General features: G+C 54.7%; 7 protein-coding genes across 7 annotated transcripts; 3 read left to right on the top strand and 4 right to left on the bottom strand.

The window, feature by feature from the left end:
* Positions 1-838: 838 nt before the first annotated feature.
* GLOTRDRAFT_130545 (uncharacterized protein) lies at positions 839-2,671 on the bottom strand (the record flags this gene model as incomplete). Its single annotated transcript, XM_007869293.1, has 3 exons — positions 839-1,433; positions 1,484-2,595; positions 2,645-2,671. The coding sequence occupies 3 exons, from the start codon at positions 2,669-2,671 to the stop codon at positions 839-841; spliced, it is 1,734 nt and encodes a 577-aa protein (XP_007867484.1).
* A 639-nt stretch (positions 2,672-3,310) lies between these two features.
* GLOTRDRAFT_139535 (uncharacterized protein) lies at positions 3,311-4,506 on the top strand (the record flags this gene model as incomplete). Its single annotated transcript, XM_007869292.1, has 4 exons — positions 3,311-4,002; positions 4,053-4,200; positions 4,262-4,314; positions 4,365-4,506. The coding sequence occupies 4 exons, from the start codon at positions 3,311-3,313 to the stop codon at positions 4,504-4,506; spliced, it is 1,035 nt and encodes a 344-aa protein (XP_007867483.1).
* A 485-nt stretch (positions 4,507-4,991) lies between these two features.
* GLOTRDRAFT_9316 (WD40 repeat-like protein) lies at positions 4,992-8,265 on the bottom strand (the record flags this gene model as incomplete). The annotated part of the gene is made up of 3 exons (XM_007868967.1): positions 4,992-5,426; positions 5,532-6,621; positions 6,701-8,265. Coding segments are annotated over 3 exons (3,090 nt in total), but the record flags the coding sequence as incomplete, so codon positions are not given.
* Positions 8,266-9,756: 1,491 nt separating this feature from the next.
* On the top strand, positions 9,757-11,594 carry GLOTRDRAFT_139534 (heme oxygenase-like protein; the record flags this gene model as incomplete). Its single annotated transcript, XM_007869291.1, has 10 exons — positions 9,757-9,827; positions 9,890-10,088; positions 10,145-10,395; positions 10,454-10,484; positions 10,534-10,585; positions 10,641-10,706; positions 10,758-11,020; positions 11,080-11,258; positions 11,319-11,478; positions 11,532-11,594. The coding sequence occupies 10 exons, from the start codon at positions 9,757-9,759 to the stop codon at positions 11,592-11,594; spliced, it is 1,335 nt and encodes a 444-aa protein (XP_007867482.1).
* Positions 11,595-11,608: 14 nt separating this feature from the next.
* GLOTRDRAFT_139533 (methionyl-tRNA synthetase) lies at positions 11,609-14,614 on the bottom strand. Its single transcript, XM_007869290.1, has 13 exons — positions 14,395-14,614; positions 14,266-14,339; positions 14,173-14,215; positions 14,112-14,119; positions 13,863-14,058; positions 13,718-13,807; positions 13,614-13,665; positions 13,220-13,565; positions 13,151-13,158; positions 12,894-13,092; positions 12,681-12,841; positions 12,593-12,624; positions 11,609-12,539 (listed from the first exon to the last, which is right to left on the bottom strand). Exons 1-13 carry the CDS (start codon positions 14,466-14,468, stop codon positions 11,708-11,710), a joined length of 2,115 nt encoding a protein of 704 aa, XP_007867481.1. The 5' UTR covers positions 14,469-14,614; the 3' UTR covers positions 11,609-11,707.
* A 598-nt stretch (positions 14,615-15,212) lies between these two features.
* GLOTRDRAFT_130539 (uncharacterized protein) lies at positions 15,213-15,599 on the top strand (the record flags this gene model as incomplete). The annotated part of the gene is made up of 2 exons (XM_007869289.1): positions 15,213-15,462; positions 15,523-15,599. 2 exons carry the CDS (start codon positions 15,213-15,215, stop codon positions 15,597-15,599), a joined length of 327 nt encoding a protein of 108 aa, XP_007867480.1.
* Positions 15,600-15,772: 173 nt separating this feature from the next.
* GLOTRDRAFT_44599 (uncharacterized protein) lies at positions 15,773-18,163 on the bottom strand (the record flags this gene model as incomplete). Its single annotated transcript, XM_007869063.1, has 11 exons — positions 15,773-15,903; positions 15,963-16,083; positions 16,117-16,289; positions 16,344-16,442; positions 16,494-16,978; positions 17,032-17,073; positions 17,130-17,302; positions 17,355-17,468; positions 17,520-17,545; positions 17,602-17,721; positions 17,968-18,163. 11 exons carry the CDS (start codon positions 18,161-18,163, stop codon positions 15,773-15,775), a joined length of 1,680 nt encoding a protein of 559 aa, XP_007867254.1.
* Positions 18,164-18,525: the final 362 nt, after the last annotated feature.

Genomic DNA, 18,525 nt, shown 5'->3' with positions numbered 1-18,525 from the left:
TCTGATGATATGGGTCATTTAGCTGAGGCGGCCACATAAGTGTCACAACCTACCCGAAGCTTGCTTCTGAGTCGCACGGAGAGTGTGTCTCTACGTAAGTCTCGCCGTCCATTTCAGTGGTGGTCTGATGGGGTTTTCGATTATACGGGGGATTGAAGGGGAGGCAAACGCCCGACGACTACTCTAGGAGGCCTGATGTGGATAGGTAAGGGAGAGTATGGAAAACAGGGAGAACGCTCGGAGGGGGGAACCAGTGTGCGGTGGGATAAGTGTTATAGAAGGAGCGTAGCGAGGAGACCCTCTCCCCGAAGCACTGGTCTGACTGGCGATTGCAGAAAGGTTGGAAGGAGGGGACTTGCGAGTTGTGGCAAAGCCGTGACTGGTGACATTGATATAGCTATGAGGGGGGACCCACAGAGCCAAACGTTCCACCGAAGCACGAATGACCAAACAATGTCGGTGCCCGGTCCAGTACAGCGTGCTTGGAGTCATTGATACCCATAGGTTGCCACAGCTCGAGTAATGCAGCAGACTACAAGGCGTCGAGAGAGCGAGATCAGTACAGAGCAGCGTGATGAGAGTAAAGCCAGAGGGCTGCCAGCGAAGGGCACGGCCGGTGCGTGGTGCCACCCGGCGTCCAGCGCCGCCTAATCTGGCCTCGCACGGCCCTACCAGTCTGCCTACAACTTGGACGCTAAGTTCACACTGCTGATCCCTAACTTTAACCAGTAGTTTGAGATGCCATCCAATGCTTTTAACGAGTGCGAACGGCTACTACTAATGTCGTGATTACGGGTATGAAAGAGTACCGCGGCCAGAGCAAGATTGTACACCGATATCAATCACATAAGTCAGTCTTGCGTGCTCTTTTCCGACCTCTCTTCTTGTCCTGAACCTTCGGAGGAGACTCGGTCTCGTTGAGAGCTCGGGCGGTGCGCATAAACTCTTCAAAGAACGAGGCGAGAGGTTTCAACGGCTTGAACGTAGACGGCATCGGCACATTGGGGATCTGTGAAGACGGGATAGCAGGCTGCCTCGAAGATAGGAATAACGAGGCACCAGGACCCGCAGCTGCAGGATCCTGCTCGTTTGCAACGGTACAGGAGTTCGCCCGGGGCGCAGACTCGGCCGGACGGGCATTCTCCTGTAAATCATGCTCAGTGTTGTTCGGTTCATGTTGGAGAGGATCGAGCTGATGGTGCAGATTTTCCACAGTCCTGCTAAGAGGAGCAGACATGGTGTCGGATATAGGGCCACTACTTTCTTCGTCCGTGTCGAGAACTTTGATGCCAGTGTCCTCAGATCCGACATCCGAGGTTATAACCACGTCTTTCAAGTCTGCTGGCGGAGAAAACCCTACATGAGCGGATCGAGGCAGGGAGACCGACGATAGCGTTAATTTCCGACGTCCTGCGAGGTGAGTATCCCGCCGGCTGGCAGAGGATCAGCCGCACGTATGTAAATACAGCGTAGCGCATCTTACGACCGGTTGTCTGGATCACTCATCACTGGCAAGAATTGAAGAGGAACACGCGTGCTTGGTCCAGAAGTCCGTACTTGACCATCGTCCTTCGCGTGCGAAGAGTTCCCTGCAGCTCGCTCTTCTGCGCTTTCGATAGTCGGGTGAAAAGACCAATGCGACATAGGCATAGATACCTTCTTCACAGAAGGCGAGTTGCGCTTGTACATAAAGTCAGAACTTCGAAGAGCTGGCGGACGGAAGCAGGCTGACGGGCGAATGTTTTGCCCAATTTTCTGGTTAGGAGGAGCAGACATGCTGTCTAGGTCAGTCGTAAACTTCAGAGGGCGCCGGTGCAAATTATAATCGGCCAGATATTTTGAAGGGAGGTCAACATGAGCCAGAACAGCAGCAGTGAGCATTGATTTAGCCAGGGATTTGACTTGATGGTGAGGAGATTGTTTTCTTTTATTTTTCTTGCGGATAGACGAGCGTCTTCCTTGGACCTTTCCGAGAGAAGTAGAATCCCAAGATGCCCGAGGCCGCTTCGCAAACCGAGTAGCGGAAGAGGAGCTTGCATCCATATTGATCGTCTCATTGGAAGAGTCACACGGTTGACTAGACCGCTGAGTGCCTCTCAATCGTTTGTGGTGCGCATGGTAGCGTCGAACGCGGGCAGTCGTAGTAACCGGCGTGCATATAGCCTGCCCGAGGGGTCGTGTATGTTCGATAACCCTGTGATCACCGAGAATTGAGGCGGGTCCAAACCCCGAAGAACTGGCAGCAGATAAAGATTCCGAAGATTCGTCTAGGCAAGGGGAGCGGTGCATATCATCTTCCTCATTGTCATCCGTTGGCGCCGATTTCAAACCACCATCATGGGAGGGCTGTGCTTCACCGTCTTCAAGAGTCGCAATAGCAGGCAATGGAGACGCGACACAAGAGAAGCCGGGCTCCTGGTCAAAGGCGCTAGAAAGAGAATGGACCTCAGAGTAGATGGCGGCAGGGGATTGCAAAGAGACGCATATATCCGGCAGACCACCCGGCGTTGGCTCGACGTCTGCACGAGTCAAATAAAAGCCCAAGCAAGGATCAACAGAGACCCTTGCAGGGGGCCTTTTGCGTTTCCTTTTGATCTGATAGACCAGGGCTGAAGTCAGAACATACTCTTCGACAGAAACTCACCTGTACGAAGTCTAACGGTACTGACATATCGCTTTCAAGCACCCTTACAGAGCTCTACGTGAAAAGCAAGGAAACAGCGGGGCGGTGAGACCAAGACTTGTGCTGGTGTGCACGTACTTAGAAGTTAGCTGAGCGCCGAGAATGAGGTCGGATTATGCCGAGGCTTCGCCGGCTGATATCTGAGTCCAAGGCTGGAGCTTTCGAGCAGCGCTCACTCTCCTCCTCCTCTATAACTGTCACTTTTTTGTCGTACAGTCTCCAGGTTTCCTTGCCTTACTCTGGCCAGGAGTTCTCTTGTGACCGCCGCGGGACGCGGACATCGTCGTGAACGTCTGACCTATGCTCTTACCTCGTGTTTACCGGACTCTGCAACTCGTCTCGACGATCTATATATGTACCTCCATCATATACGCGACCTGTGGGCTCCTTGGAATACGGATCAAACCACCGCTAACGAAAATCGGATCCTTGTACGGTCGTCCCTCATCCGGCCATTCTGAGGGGATTCAGTTCTATCACTTTCCTGGATACTGGAGCTCGCGGGCCCCTAATCGGACGGTCTCTCTAGCTTCCAAGCACATTGTAACTTATGGCCGGGATCAAACCACAACTAATAGACTAGAGGTGTCTGAGGGGCTGTTCTTGTCGAAGGCGTTCGCGCAGTCTATGCATCCCAGCAAGATAATCCCGTACTTCTATAGGGCAACAGCCTCCCTCGAACAGGACGACATTACTATCGCTACCCTTGTGACAAGCAACCGTTTCGAAGTATTCAAGAAGCTTGTCGTCAGCTACAAAGGTCCTGTATCCGTGGCTATTCACATCAAAGATTCAACGGAAGAGATCGAGGCTCTCCTTGACCGTCTCCACGAATTATATACCTCAGATCCGCTCATGTCTCTCTATGTCGATGTACACCTCGTGGTCGACCGGTTCGATCGGCAGTTTAACACCTGGCGCAATATCGCCCGCCTCTTCGCTCGAACGGACTTCGTTATGATGCTGGACGTTGATTTTGCTGTCTGCACCGATTTCCGCTCCAGTATCCGTCGCAGTCGCGCTATCATGGACAAGCTGGAGGCAGGGAATACAGCACTAGTCGTCCCTGCGTTCGAGTACGTCAAACAGAGGGACGGCATGGACCAGTCGAAGTTTCCGAAGAGCAAGAAGGAGTTGGTGTCCCTCGTGCGGCAAGGCCTCGTCGACATCTTCCATCGCTCTTGGGCACCTGGTCACAACAGTACTGATTATGACAGGTTCTACGTCGCGCAACCTGGTGAAGTATACAAAGTGACACAATACCAGTCTGCCTATGAGCCCTATGTGATCTTCAAGAAAGAGGGACCGCCATGGTATCAGTGAACCCTCTTTGCCATCATGGTATATTACAACGGAGCTGCCCTCACAGGTGCGACGAGCGTTTCGTAGGTTACGGCGGTAACAAAGCTGCTTGTATCTACGAGATGTACCTTTCGGGCATTTCGTTTTACGTCCTCTCCGATCATTTTCTGATTCATCAGAGCCATCCTTACGAGGAACAAGCGAGGAAGAACGAGGTCTGTGTAACTGCCTACGTCTTGCAGCTACTCGCATATTATTGACATTTGCGCATTATAGAGGAAGTATAATAAGAAGATATATTCAGATTTCAAAGAGGAAGCGTGTCTTCGGTCCGTCCTGCCTTCGAAGGGCGCTTATCTGGATTGAATATCTAGTGCAGGTATTTGAAGCGGTTCTACGCCGACGGTACCCTCAATACAACGCGTGGCCACAACGTACAAGAGGAATGCAGGAAAATCAAAGGGTTCTCGAGGATCGCGGCTCAGGTAGAAGTTCACCTCTCCTGGGGATATCCTGCGTGACGTTGATCATATGATGCAGATTATCGATGGCCTGTCCTGACTCGTCTTCATTTGTCGCCACCAATCTCCCCGTCTGCTTAGTATCTCTGATCCGTTGTCCTCAATTGCATTTGTCTTTCCGGAGTACAATATCAGTCTTCAGATTCCAAATCCAGAATGGTCAATCCACCTGTCTGCGATCCGATTACGAACAACCGTCCGCGGGACAGCCATAAGCTTCTCAACCATGCGGGCCGCCTGCTGGGAGGAATCCAACATATTCTTCTCCCCTCGAAAGCATGCGTCAGCCAGCCATCCTCCTGCAGGTAGTAGTATGCGTCGGATTTGACTAGAGTCTCGTACTCGACCATATCTGGGCTGCGAACAATGTCGTCCGTTCTGTCCAGCCTCCACTCGCGATACGGGACGGCCTCGTATGAGAGAGGAGCTCTGCGAATCTTCCATACGCCGACGTGTTCGTCTTCATACCATGCGACGATGTGATTACCCTGTGGCGCGTACGCGACCCAGAGTACTGGACTCGGATGGTTTGATAATAATCCCAGCATCTCGCCTGATTTAGTATTCCACACGCGAATTGTCGAGTCAAATGAACCAGACACGATAGTAAGCCCGTCGGGAGAGAATGTGGCCACGCCGACGCCACCATCATGGCGAGGAAGTGTGCGCAAACATGTCCCGCGGCGAGTATCCCATACCCGCACGTAGCAATCCTCGGAAGCGGACACGAGAAAATCTCCATCTTTGGAAAAATCAACGCAATGGACACTGGCGGAATGATCACTTAATCGATGGGCGAGCACAAGGTCATCTCCACGAACGTTCCATAACCCGATGGTACAGTCCACGGATGAAGTCGCGACATGCATGTCGTCAGGGGAGACTGCAGTGAAATTGATACGCCCCTTGTGCGCATTCCGCTTGCTGAGCAGTTTGCCATCCCGCGCATTCCATAAGCCCAGTACGCCGTCCGTGGATCCGGAAAAGACCCGCAGAGTATCGGATGAGATCGCGACGTTCATCACCCAATCCCTGGAGCCCTGTTCCCCTGTCATCGAGGCGTCCCATGCACGAACTGTACGATCACCGGACGCTGACGCGACCCATGCACCGTCTGGGGAGAATTGAGTACAGTCAACTCCTCCCGAATGCCCGTAGAATACTGATAAGCAAGTTCCTCCCGTGTCCCACACACGGACTGTACCATCAGCTGAGCCGGAGACAAGGCATTTGGCACTGGAGAAGGCGACTGATTTGACAGCTTGCGAGTGACCAGTTAGACGAGAGATCTCTTTGCAGTCGGATACACTCCAGAGGATTATAGATTGGTCCTCGGATCCCGACGCTACACAAGTGCCATCCGATGACGATGCGACGCACAAAACACCGGCGCTATGCCCCTGGTATGAATTTTGCAGGCTCCCAGTCTTCACATCCCATGAACGAACGGTCTGGTCGAGACTACCGGAAATAACGAAAGAATCCTTGTTCGAGCACGCGACTGAGGTGACAGATTTTCCGTGGCCTTCCAGGGTCCATCGCACCTTGCATGTAGACGCGTCCCAGATCCTGAGCAGTCCGTCTTCATGCCCAGAGACGATAGTTCGTCCGTCCGAGGAGAAGGTCACACTAATAACACCGCCTCTCGTCTTCTTGAATACGGTAAGACACTGCCCAGTCACAGCATGCCATGTCCGGATTGTGCCGTCGTCGGAGCCAGAGGCAATGTAGTTTCCGTCCCCGGAGACAGCCACCGAGTTGACTGGACCAGAGTGGCCGCATAAGTGCATTAGACATTGACCATCCGCGAGATTCCAGAGCCGCAAATCATTGTCCTCGGATCCAGATACAAGCCGACTCCCGTCGGGATAAAAGGAAAGTGCGCGCACAGGGCCAGTGTGACCTTCCAGCACCAGATTGCAAACGTCCCAATTATCCGTCCGAGGAGTCGTCATTCTGACGGAAGAACTCAGTTCGGACTCGTAATATCGTAGGAGCGTGCAATTCGGGATAAACGCAAGAGCAGATGCGTAAAGCTGCATTGTGCTTTCCCGTATGACTTTCTGGAAGTCTAATACGAGACGGTAAGCGTCAGAAATGAGAGAATAGGTATCGCTTCGTATTGAGTTCACCTGCGACCGAAAGGTGATCAATAGAGCGTCAGGTTCTAAAGGGCCTGTTACTCACCCTGCACCAGTCTTCGGCAAGTGCCAGGTTGGCGATGCATGAGGAGAACTGGCCACTGAGGCTGACGGCTTCTATCCAGTTCAGAAGTCTTCGTGAAGTGAACGCGGATAATTGCTCCTTCAGTGGCGCCATAGATGTGGCATCCTGGGCAGACTTTGAAAGATGAGTGCCCCAGTGCCGGCAGGCGTACGATAGTGCGGGGGAAATCTGTTGACCGAGTTTCGCTTGAAGCTGGGGGATCTCCACATTCAGTATCGGCTCATCACCAATGTCGCATATATCCCGTTTGAGGCTATTAATCATAATCGCTAGGCAGTCTCCCGCCAATTGTCCATGGATTTCTGCCTCAGAGATAGCAAACTGGACATCCATACATCGCTCACGATTGAGAAGGAAGTCGCGAAAGGACGGATGAAAGATGCGTATGGGCGTAGATCGATCCGAGGGATTGAGAACGAGGACGGAGCGAAGAGGGAGCAATGCCACTAAAACTTCATCCTCCTCCTTCTGCATGAGAGTCGCCAACGTCTTAATGGACATCGGGTCTTGCGCGATCACGATTGCTCCAACAATGTCACGAAATCTTTTGCAAAGTAGGTCCCGGTCTCGCCTGCCTTCCACCATTCTTTGTAAGATATGGAGGTACAGCTCATCCACACCCATATAGGTGGACGACGGCTGAGCCGCTTCTTCAAGCAATCGCCTTAATTGTTCTTGAGGGGTATAATAAGAGTCCGCGAGGTAATTGACCATGGTGGCAGCGAATATGAATAACAGACCGGCACGAGCAAGGAGCAGACTCAAGGCGTAATCGGCGGGCCAAGGCGGCTGTATCGCCCGGTCCATCTGGATCCGATGTAGATGATGGGTCAAGTATAGCTCGATGTCACGTTTTACCATGGACTGGTCAACTTCGTGCAGTATAGATGGGCGATACACTGAAGAGCCGCCACCAGTTCTCTTGAACGTCTCTTCGATTGATCGTTCCGGCCGGCTTGTAACGAGGACTTTGAGCCTCAATTTTCTTTGAGGGACTTCCGCAAAGAGAAGGTCCAGCAGGTCGCCGCCTTCTTTGCCTCTTTCCTTGTCGCACTCATCTAGGGCATCCAAAACGACCAGGAGGGTAGGCGTGTGCGCCGACAACTGGAGCAACGGTTCTTTGAGGAGATAATCAAACTGCAACTTCTGGGCGCTACCGGGAGCGTGTGGATACTTCTGAATGGATGCACATATTTCGGAGCGCAGCTCCGGCCTAACCGCCGCGAGCTGGTAAGCCAACGTTGGTATGATTCTCGAGACTCGCCGCTGGTCAGTGCTATCTCTGGAGAAAAAGAATGCCGCCCCCAGCCGATTGATCTTCTTCGTCATATCGCAAATTGTATGGGAAACTGTTGTTTTGCCCGTCCCAGCCAATCCCGATAGCCAGAAAATCTGGGGCACCTCGGGGTCTTCGTCATTGAACCAGGCAGAAATCTTCTCCAGTAGTGCATCTCGCGTTCCGCTCAGACAGCCAGACTCAGGGTGACGCGCTTCAAAGCTGGCGGTTTCAACAGGGCTGAGAAAGTCTATGGAATCTTTTAGTATCACCGCCGTCGTCCAAATACCTTTGGAAGGCTTACGATGTAGATCGGTCAGGTCCCGTGCTGCTTTCGCAGCTGCCATTGCAGAACTTAGTGCCACAAGGGCGTCATCAAAACGCATAATCGACGTTATCTGTTTAAGAGGTGTGATTACAAAACTTGATAATAGTGAATGCTAGATCTACCTACTCCAAATGCATCAATCGCATTGTTAAGCCGGTTTGTCAGATTGGAAATCCGATCTTTAATTTTGTCCCTTCCCGTTACTCGGTGCCACAAAGACACATCCGTCAGACTCTCCAGTAACTGCTGAATTTCGACGAGTGTGCTTCCTGAGGTTGGCGTAATGCGTTAGAACGAGTAGGGTAAGCATCACTTACCCGTTCAGAGCTTTGACCTTGATCTCTCGAGAAGGTAGAGTTTTCGAATCTCCCTTCATAAGCTCAGTGATGATAGCGGCTGTCACTGTGTAGGCGCGGTCTGTCAACGCCGTGCACTGACGTTTCAGAGTTTCTACTTCCTGATAATCTCTTAGTACTTTTACAAGGGATGTTGGAACCCATGCACCTTGTTGATCTCGACAATACCCAGTACAGTCTCGATCGACGCGCCAAGTAAGTCTCCCGCCAGGGGGACAGCTTTCGCGAAAGGAAGCAAGACTTTCAGAGAGTCCACAGCAACAGTTCCTGCAGCAGCCGCACGGGAGGAGGATCTCCTTCCGTATGTCATAGTTCAGACCTGAAAGAGATTAACAGCAAAGGCCCATGATGCTTAGGTATTCGCAAACCGTGGATGCCCAGAGCCTCGGAAAGCACGTAAGGTTAATCCCTCATGTTTCCGATGTTTTGGCTGTACCCCGAGAATGATTCTGTCAATGAACCAGGCGCCGAAGGTGCCTGTCTTTAGTGTGTGAAGCAACATCGACAAATTAGGCTCGGCCCAAGGACAGCTCCGACCACAATAATCAGGCGAAGACAACATAAGGTGCAAGATAGCAGTTCTCTGACAGCAGTGGGTGCAGTCGGAGTCCGCGTGCCTTTCATATCAGCCTGAAGCGTGGCTTTGAATTCGTTCGACTATTCCCACGGATATTAGCCAACCAATACCGTCTCCCGATTCCATGATAGCCCCATGGCTTGCAAAGGGCAGTTCTGATCATGTTTCCAATATTTTGGATCATCATGACCCACAATAGTCAGGAAACCGTGTAAGTCCTTCGGTGCATGGAATGCTAGCGTTCATGATCATGAGACTCCACCTTAGCAGGTGAACTCTGAATCGTTCGAGAAGCTCGACATTCCATATATCTCAGATACCCAAGCACAGTCGAACCCGGTTCTGGAGCTCTTCCGAGTTACAGTAAAACAAAGAGCTTTATCTGACTTGAAAGGAATCCAGGCACCCCGATAGTGGGTCTATGCTTGCCCATAAAGCCGGTCCCGTCTCTCCCAAACTCGTCCGATGACTGTTCACTTTCTACGCTATGTTCGTCCGACTCGAAGCACCAGTATCGCGAGCTGAACTTGCTTTCAAGTTCGCTCAAGTAGACTCAGAGTGCGTCGTCCCTATATTCCCCTGCGTTCGCTAAGAACTCACGATGTCTTTCGCACTGGCAGGATACAGCATTTGCCAATAACTCTACCTTTCCCTGGTGGCGTCCTTAAATCACGTCCGGAGGATAAGACAGGGCCTGATTATATCCGAATACTGATCGAGAACAATCAAGATGTCTGGGACAAATACATGAATCACCCTTATCTGCAGGAACTTGCGAAGGGAACTGCTTCCCTGGATGGATTCCGATATTATATGATCGTACGTACAACCTCTAATGTTGGAACCCGCTTCAAATCGATCTTGGCTTTTCGCAGCAAGACACGAAATATGTGGAGAAATATATCAGTGTTAGGATGGCATCCGTCTCCACTTCGGCATTCGAAGATGTGCAAGAATTCGCCATGAAGCTCCCGCACACTGTTAGTTACGTCGACGCTATGAACCAGATATGCGAAAACAGTCTGGGACTTCCGAGGGCCGTCGTGAAAGATACACCGCTCAGTAAACGGCTCCAAGCATCTGTTGACTTCAACGTCAGCATTGCCAGGGAAGGCAATTGGTTCGAGTTCGTCTAGTTTATTCCTTCTATCAGAGATGCATGACACCACGTTGTGGCTTGGTAGGATGCATATCGCCTTGGTCCCGTGCATCATCGTACGTCCCTCGCATGCATGAAGCTCTATAGGCTGCTCACGTCTAGCAGGGATACTCCGATATTGGATTCAAGCTTGCAAGAGATCCACGCACCATCAGAAGTCTGCATATTTATCTGATCACTAGCGGCATTTACCCATTGGCTGTGTTATTCAGATTCCCCATACTACCGGCTTTGGGTACTTCTCAACGCCGACAATTCCTACGCGCAAGCGTACCACAGTACGTTTTTAATTCGAATGTTAGATGAAACGGAGACTGGATAGGCTACAGCATTCATCAACCGGAACATAGCCCACTACTGGACACCACAAGCTGAAGAACAATGGAACAAGATCTTCCGCCGCGCATGCGAGTTGGAGATGGACTTTTTGGACGTTGCTCGCGATTTATCGTCTCCTTATCGCATCGTGGACAATGGGACGTATATGATCAAGAACTTCTCAGAAGGGACAGTGATGACCCTTCGCGGAGGCCGCTCAACCGAAGGCACTCCAGTCATCCTGTCCAAGTCGGACGGGTCACTGAGCCAGAAGGTACAAAGTCATCAAGTATTGCCGCCGTTTCTTGCTTACCAACGAACCGCTCCCACCAGTGGAAGCTCGTGGCCAGCAAGGATGGCTATACCTTGCAAAACGTGGCCAGTGGTACTTTTGCGGCCATCGTGAAAATAGGGAAGGAATTGCTCATCCGTGGATCTAAGAAGCCGACCCGTTGGTGGATCAACCCGATCCTCCTGCCCAGTGAGACGGCAGACGATCCACCAGCCTATCAGTAAGCATTGCTTTGAGTGCCCTCTGGGCGCCATCCGATGAGGTGACCCTCCACCTCCAGGTTCTTTATGTCGACTGAGGTGCAGCATGTGATGGACGTATGTCGCCTCCCGCCCCTGTGGACGCTCCTCCAGGACGCATGGGAGATATTCCTGCCATTCATGGATCCGCAGCCCCCGGACGATCACCGATTGGTTTCCGAGTCCGATCTCGCCGTTGCAGTAAGGATTTTTGTATTGTCTCCTCGTGCATTCGCACTTTCTTACTCTGGCAGGTCATCGCTCGGGACAACTGCGAAGTCTCCAGTCAAATCTGGACTTTGGATGCCTGCACATGACATCATCAGGATGAGGGGAATTGCAGTGGTAGACCTGTATATTGCATGCAAACAGATGAATGAAATACGCAGGCCGATATAAAACAATTTCCGTGACGAACAGAAAAACAAAACTACGACTGCTTCTGCAGGTCCGCCAACTCCGCCTTGAGCTTCTTCAGCGCCTCCACACTCTTCGCAATCTCCTCCTCCACCTCCTTCGTCTTTGGCGCGCGCGCCTTCAGCTCCCGCACCACATTCCCCTGCTCCGCGACCTTCTGCTCCCACGCGAGCACCTCGGGGCTCTTGGGGCCCTCCGCCTTCGCGCCGTCCGCCTTCGCCTTCTTCGCCGCCGCCGCCGCCTTGCGCTTCGACATCCCCGGCGCCACATGCGTCGCGTCCGCCTTCACCTCCGCCGCCGCCGCCGCCGGGCTGCCCCCGGGCAGCCCGCCAAACTTGGCGCGGAACACATCCGCCATCTTCTCGTCGATCCGCGTGAACAGATGCGCCGGCGTCCCGATCACATGCCCGGGCAGCAGATCCACGCCGAGCACATCCGGCACCGAGCGCGCGGGGGCGTTCAGCTGCGCGAGGATCGCGTCGCCCGTCGCGGGCATGAACGGGTGGACGAGCGCGGAGAGCACGTATATCAAGTTCGCCGCGCGCGAGACGACCTGCGCGCAGCGCCGCGGGTTCTCCGCCATCAGCGTTTTGTTCAGCCCGGAGGCCTGGAGATAGGTGTTGCCCCGGCTGGAGAGCGCCATGACGGTCTGCAGGCCGAGGCGCAGCTTGACGGCGTCCATCGCGTCGGTGTAGTCGCGCAGGAGCGCGTTGACGTCCGCGATAAAGGCCGCGTCGGCGGGGTCGTTGGGCGAGAGCGGGCCCGGGGCGTCGCCTGCGTCCGGGATGGTGCTGTTGTATTGGCTCGCGATAAATTTGAGCGCGCGGTTGACGAAATTGCCAAAGCTGAGACGCGTTATGATTAATTCCTGTATATTATCTCGGACCTGAAAACTTACTTGTTGAGCAGGATATTATTGTTAGCCGCGATCTAGCAGGACACATGAGCAACACACAAGACCTCGAGCGCATGCGCCGAGCACTCACGCATTCATCCCACGAGAACATCGCATCCGACGTCTCCGGGCGCACCGACAGCAGGTAGAACCTCCACACGGGCGACGGTATCCCCGTCTCCTTCGCGGCGGGCCCGAACACGCCGCGGTTCCGGCTCTTCGAAAACTTGCCGCCCTCGTAGTTCAGGTACTCTACAACACGGCGTAAAATATATCAGAAATGGAACGTGCAAGGAGGACGCACCGGTGGTGGAGAGATGGTGGAGCGTCGTCCACGGGCGCCCGTCGCCGAGCTGGATGGAGGGCCAGTAGATGGTGTGGAAGTAGACGTTGTCCTTGCCCATGAACTGGTACAGGCGCACGTGCTGCTGGTTGAACCACCACTGCCTCCACTCGGGCGTGTAGTTGGCGGTGATGCTCGGGTACCCGATGGGCGCGTCGAACTACGGCACACGCAATGGTCAGCGGTCCCGGAACACACGCCTCGAGTCTGTTACATACCCAGACGTCTAATCGCGGTAACCCAGGTCAACTCGGGACAGAGACGAGCAAGCGCACGAGACGACTCACACAAAACCTTGCCCCGCATCGCCTCGTCCTCCGGCCCCTCGATCGGGACCGGCACCCCCCACTGCAAATCCCGCGTCACGGGACTCGGCCGCAACCCCCCCTTCAACCGCGCATCGACCAGCTCGCCCTCCGCGTTGATAACCGAATTCGCGCTCCACCTGCCCTCTTTGTACGATTTTTTGATCCACGCTTCGGTCAAAGGCTGGAGTTTGTCGAGCTTGACGTACATGTGCTCGGAGGAGCGCGTGGTGACGGCGTGCGTGCGGTCGATGAGGCAGCGCGGGGAGATGAGGTCGATCGCGTCGAGCGTGCGCGCGCACGAGTCGCATTGGTCGCCGCGGGCGTCCTAAGAGCGGGGTGAGGGGAGATGAGATGGAGGGAGGGGGGCACGTACGTCGGCGCCGCAGTGCGGGCACTTGCCCTCGACGAACCGGTCGGCGAGGAACCTGCGTGATCGTGAGCGCGTTGTAGGTAGAGCCAGTGGACGGCGATACGCACTTTTTACACCCCTCGCAGTACGTCTGCTCTTTCGTCTGCCGTTCGAGGTAGTCGTTGTGCTTCAAGTTGAGGTATATACTCTGCGCGATCCTGGGAGCCCGTGCCCGCGATTAGCAGCGCACAAGCAAAGCAAAGCAAAACGCACTCGGTGTGCTGCTGCGTTGACGTGCGGCCGAAGTAGTCGAAGCCGATCTCGAACCACTTGTATGTCTCCCGGTGGAGCTCGTTGTACTTGTCGCAGAGCTCTTTAGGTGTGACGCCCTCCTTGAGGGCCTGGGTCTCGGTTGCGGTGCCGTACTCGTCGGTGCCGCAGACGTAGAGGGTTCTGCGGTTTCGTGTGCCTGTACGAGGGATGATCAACTAGCGGTGGGATGTGCGATGAGGGTGTGCGTACGGTTATATCTAGCATGATGCCGAGTGAGGTCGGAGGTAGACAAAAAAGCGCTGCGACGCACCTTGCAAAGACGTCCGCGCTGAGCGTGCTTCCGATGATATTCCCTGCGCGACATCATGCCAAGGAGGTCGCGTGAGGAGGGCGACGGACGTACCGAGATGCGGGACGTTATTGCAGTAGGGCAGGGCGGACGTGATGAGGACGTTGCGCTCGCCCTCCTTGGGTAATCTGTACAAGCCTCTGATCAGCCGAGTCATTCCACGCAGAACGCAAGCGATCCGACATTGCTTCACCGGGGGAATACACCGTCCTGAGCAGCCCGTCCGCCGCTCTGATTTTTCGCGTGGAAGTAGACATGAAGCGGGGGCTATAATACAAGAGAGGGACTCGACGAAGGGGAGACAGGATGACTAGCACGAGCGTTGCGGGTGAATCGACGAAGGGGAGACAGGTGACTCGACTCTGGCGGAAATCGTTATCGAGCTCATCCTCCCTCGCGTGGCTTGCACTGCCACCGTTTACGACTGGCAGGCGGGCTTCGATCGCTCCAAGATGACCGTCGGCGCGAGCATCTGGTGTTACACCGACCCGGGGGACCGCGCGTTCTGGGACGACCTGTGGGTGAAGAACAGCCAGGCGGACTGGTTTGCCCGCGCGGCGAAGGCGGCGGGGGTGGCGACGGAGGAAGACCTGAGCAAGATTATGCAGCCTTGGAAGGACTAAAGATGGGTGGGTTGGGGTCATCCGTGCGGAGATCATCTGCCCCGTATAAGTTATCCTAGGCTAGCGTCCTCTGCAGGGTTTCTCCACTCATGCACCGGCATGTATGTATTTTGCGTCTCCTTCGTGGTCGCATTCACACTTGGATGCAATGTAATTTGAATATCCGCTAAGCATGTACGCAGCTCCCGGCTTGTTCTGCGTCTCTTTGCGAACATTAATGGCTGCGTGTACTCGACTGTTTCTTCAGAACATGGCGGATTTTGAGGCAGCTCGTCCCGCAGAGCTCCGTGGTCGGCGCCGACCCGCTCCCGCGGATGCGTCGCGAACGTCCGCTCGACCTGCGCCAGTTCCGCCCGACGCCGCGCTCGACGGTCGTGCATGCGCACCAGGTCTGCAGCACGTCCGCGATTGGGGGGCGGGGTCGTCGCCGCCGCCGCCGCCTCCGATTTCCCCACCGTGACGTGGTATCCCGAGAATGAGGGCATGCAGCTCTGGAACTTGAAGGACACGTATCTCCACCTCCAGCGGTTCAGGGACCTCGATCCCGACACGCCGCGCCGGCTGCACGCCTGGGCAAGCCAGGCGGCGGGGTTCGACAGGTCTAGACGACCACCGGCGGGAGCGTGTGGTTAGTGAGCCACCCTGTGGATCGCGCCTTTGGGGCGATACTTGTGTGGATCAACAACAGCCATGAGGAAGACCTTCACTGACGATGAAGACGGGTGGGTGGGGCTTATCCGCGCAGCGATCATCTGCCCTGTGTAGGTCACTCTGCGGCGGGACACGGTCTCTCAACAAGCTTGCCTCTTTCCTCTGTGATCCACTAGGTACAGCTAAGATGTTCTACAATTGAATACATATTTTGCATTGTAATGACAGTGCTATGTATCGATACAAACGGCGTGTACACTCTCCCGCCGATGGCAGTATAAATACAATCACGCGTAGCCGAACGCCTCAACGTGCAGCGTTACGCTCGGCGCACCCTTCAGGACGCTATTCGGTCCGGCGAACGGGTTAACCCTCAGTGAGGACCTCACATTCTTCGCGATGCTCTGGCTTCCACACACTACACACAATCAACCCCATCAGAAACATACCACCGTGGAAGCACGAAGGCCGACTCACCGCAAACGCTGGTATGCCCCTCGGCGCCCTCCAACTCGGTGTGCACGAGTCTCTGGAAGTCCGGCCGGCCGTACGACACCTGCACAGCGCGCAGGTGCAGGAGGTCGACTGTCTTCTCTGCCTCGGCCTTCTCGATCGACCACGACGAGCCGACGCGCGTGTCGAGCGACTCCTCGGACCGCGCCATGGGTGAACTGCCGATGTCGAGCGGGTTGGGCGGGGACTCGATGCCCAGGCGCGTGATGTGGATCGAGACGGAGATGGACATGCTCGCGGGCGCCAAGGAGAGCGCTTTGATGATGGCGGGGGAGACCCAGCGCAGGTGACCTGCCACAGGCGTGGTTACTCAATGGTAAGGATGGGAAAAAGGAAGTGGCCTACTCGAGTCTCGGATGGACCAGATGAAAAGGACCCTCCGGGCCCGCCCTTTCTTCGCAACGGACAGAAGCAGAGGCAGCGTGTAAGAGATGCCCGTTCCACCTGTCGAAGGATGTCAGTGGATGCCGAACGACTGGCGTGTACGACACTCACCCGCAACGAGAACAACCGTATCCGAGCCGTCCAGATCCGGCGAGCACCCATACGGCCCGTCCAACAACACATTCACCTTCGCCTCGCCGCTCTGCGCAGCATGCGCCAGGCGCTTCGTGAACCCGCTCTGGGCATTAATCAAGAACACCACCTCCTTCCAGTGCTCGCCGCCCTTCTCCCCGTTGCCGCCGTCCATCGCGCCGTCATGCACGCTCGCGATGGAGAACGGGTGCGCCTCGAAGGGCAGGCGCGACACGCCCGGCATGATGATGTAGGAGAGCTGCCCCGGGGACCAGGAGAAGCCCGGCGGGCGCGGGACGCGCAGCCGAACGAGGTCGGGCGCGAGGAGGTCTGCGCGGGCGGTGACTGAGGGGTCGGAGGCGGATGAGAGGTGCGGGGAGAGTTTGAAAACTACGACTCGGATGAGGCGGATGAAGCGGTCAAGGCCCCATACGAGGAAGGATGGCCAGACGTATTGCTGGAAGCTAGATCGAGGTGGTTAGGGTTAGGCTCTGACTTTGGAGGTTACGAGACGCACTTGAAGTTGACGGTGTGGTAGTAAGCGCCAAGCAGGATCAAGCTATAACGCGTGTAAGCAACGTAGGTCGAGGATTGGGATCGGACTACATGACTCACAAAGCCAGTATAAAGTGCATGTAGAAGAAGAACTCGTATGCTACAGCACGGACTGGGCGGAGAGAGACCAAGACCAGGGCGCTGAACGCAAACACGGACACATAACCCAGATTGAGCCAGGTGGTGCCAATCTCGTCCGGGGTGATACTGCAGGGAATGTTTGTTGGTGGGTACTTACCGGCACATACTATTACTTACCCGCCTGGGACTGCAAGCTAGGCCAACAATGAGTGCGATGATCGGGGGAAGACATGACAATGCGACGCTTACCTTGGAACCGGCATGAAGCCAGAGGAGTACGAGTAGGACACGAGCAGACATGCGATGGAGGTTGTTCATCTATCACTAACAGTGAGCCCAACGCAAGTCCCGGATGCTTTTGGACTGTACCTTCTCGTAGCTTATGCCAGTTAGTACTGGATGATATCAAACGCATCAGTCGAATCCCAACGGCAGAGACTGGCGTCCGTACGAGTAAGGACATTATTCTTTGTACCCAAGACGGTAATGAGCGGAAATTGGCTCGCAGCCAGGGTACCAGCCCGATTGCTGTAGAATGACCAGTCGAACTTGACGCCCTCAAGATCGGTGGCTACAATCGAGAGTGTTTACCATCGCCAGAATGGATAAATGTTGCATAGATGCTTACTCCTGACCAAAGCGAACACAAACAGGACCAGAATATACCCGCATGTCGCGAATAGATCGGCGAAACACAGAGAGTACGATTTGCCAATCTGCACGGTGCAGCGGAAAGCGAGGATACGCCAGGCGTTAACGAGAGCGGTGGGAGCCTTGCGCAAGGAATTGGTGGCCCGCCTGGGGCTTGAAGGAGCACTGCCGCCTTCGGGATCGACGACCGAGGTTAGTGAGGACGGGGCCGGCCGTCGGGTCAGTCTCGCCAGGAGCAGTGAAGCAAAGTGGACCAGGGAGAGGAAGATGATGAAGCTGGCAAGGAAATACCAGATTTCCTTTGGGTACACCTTGGCCAGGGCGACCCGAATGGTCTTGTCTGTCACTTTTGCTCCTGGCATGGTCCCGACCGGCGGCTCTAAAATTGAAGACACGAACCTTCAGTCCATTCTTATACATGCAGGTCAGTGCACCCGCAGTAGGGGTATTTCAAAGCAAGGCTCCGATAAGTATGGTTGTAAGCTGTAGCTCTGACAACCATAGGTATCGGAGGCCGGCAGAAATAGATACATAGAACTCGTTCATCGGATATCGTTGCAACGACATCAGCAGACACTCCGCAGAGGGTCCTGTTCGACAAATAGGAAGCACGAAAGGATGAGTCGGTGAGAGTACCATTAGGGTGGCAGCAGCTGCGTCCAACTACGACTCGGATGATTCGCGGAGAAAGCCCACACTGAGCTTGCTCTGAGCGCCTCTGTAA

Source organism: Gloeophyllum trabeum, assembly GCF_000344685.1.
Source record: "Gloeophyllum trabeum ATCC 11539 unplaced genomic scaffold GLOTRscaffold_00009, whole genome shotgun sequence".
Lineage (NCBI taxonomy): Eukaryota > Fungi > Basidiomycota > Agaricomycetes > Gloeophyllales > Gloeophyllaceae > Gloeophyllum > Gloeophyllum trabeum.
Note: the sequence above shows the minus strand (reverse complement) of the source record. Positions and strands in the feature narration are given on the sequence as shown.

Bases quoted from the DNA above. Each gene is read 5' to 3' on its own strand.
- GLOTRDRAFT_139533 (XM_007869290.1), bottom strand. From the start codon at position 14,468: ATGTCTACTTCCACGCGAAAAATCAGAGCGGCGGACGGGCTGCTCAGG. The intron at 14,340-14,394 runs GTCGGATCGCTT...AGGCTTGTACAG, and splicing joins TATTCCCCCGGTGAAGCAAT to ATTACCCAAGGAGGGCGAGC. The intron at 12,540-12,592 runs GTAAGTTTTCAG...AACGCGTCTCAG, and splicing joins AATAATATCCTGCTCAACAA to CTTTGGCAATTTCGTCAACC.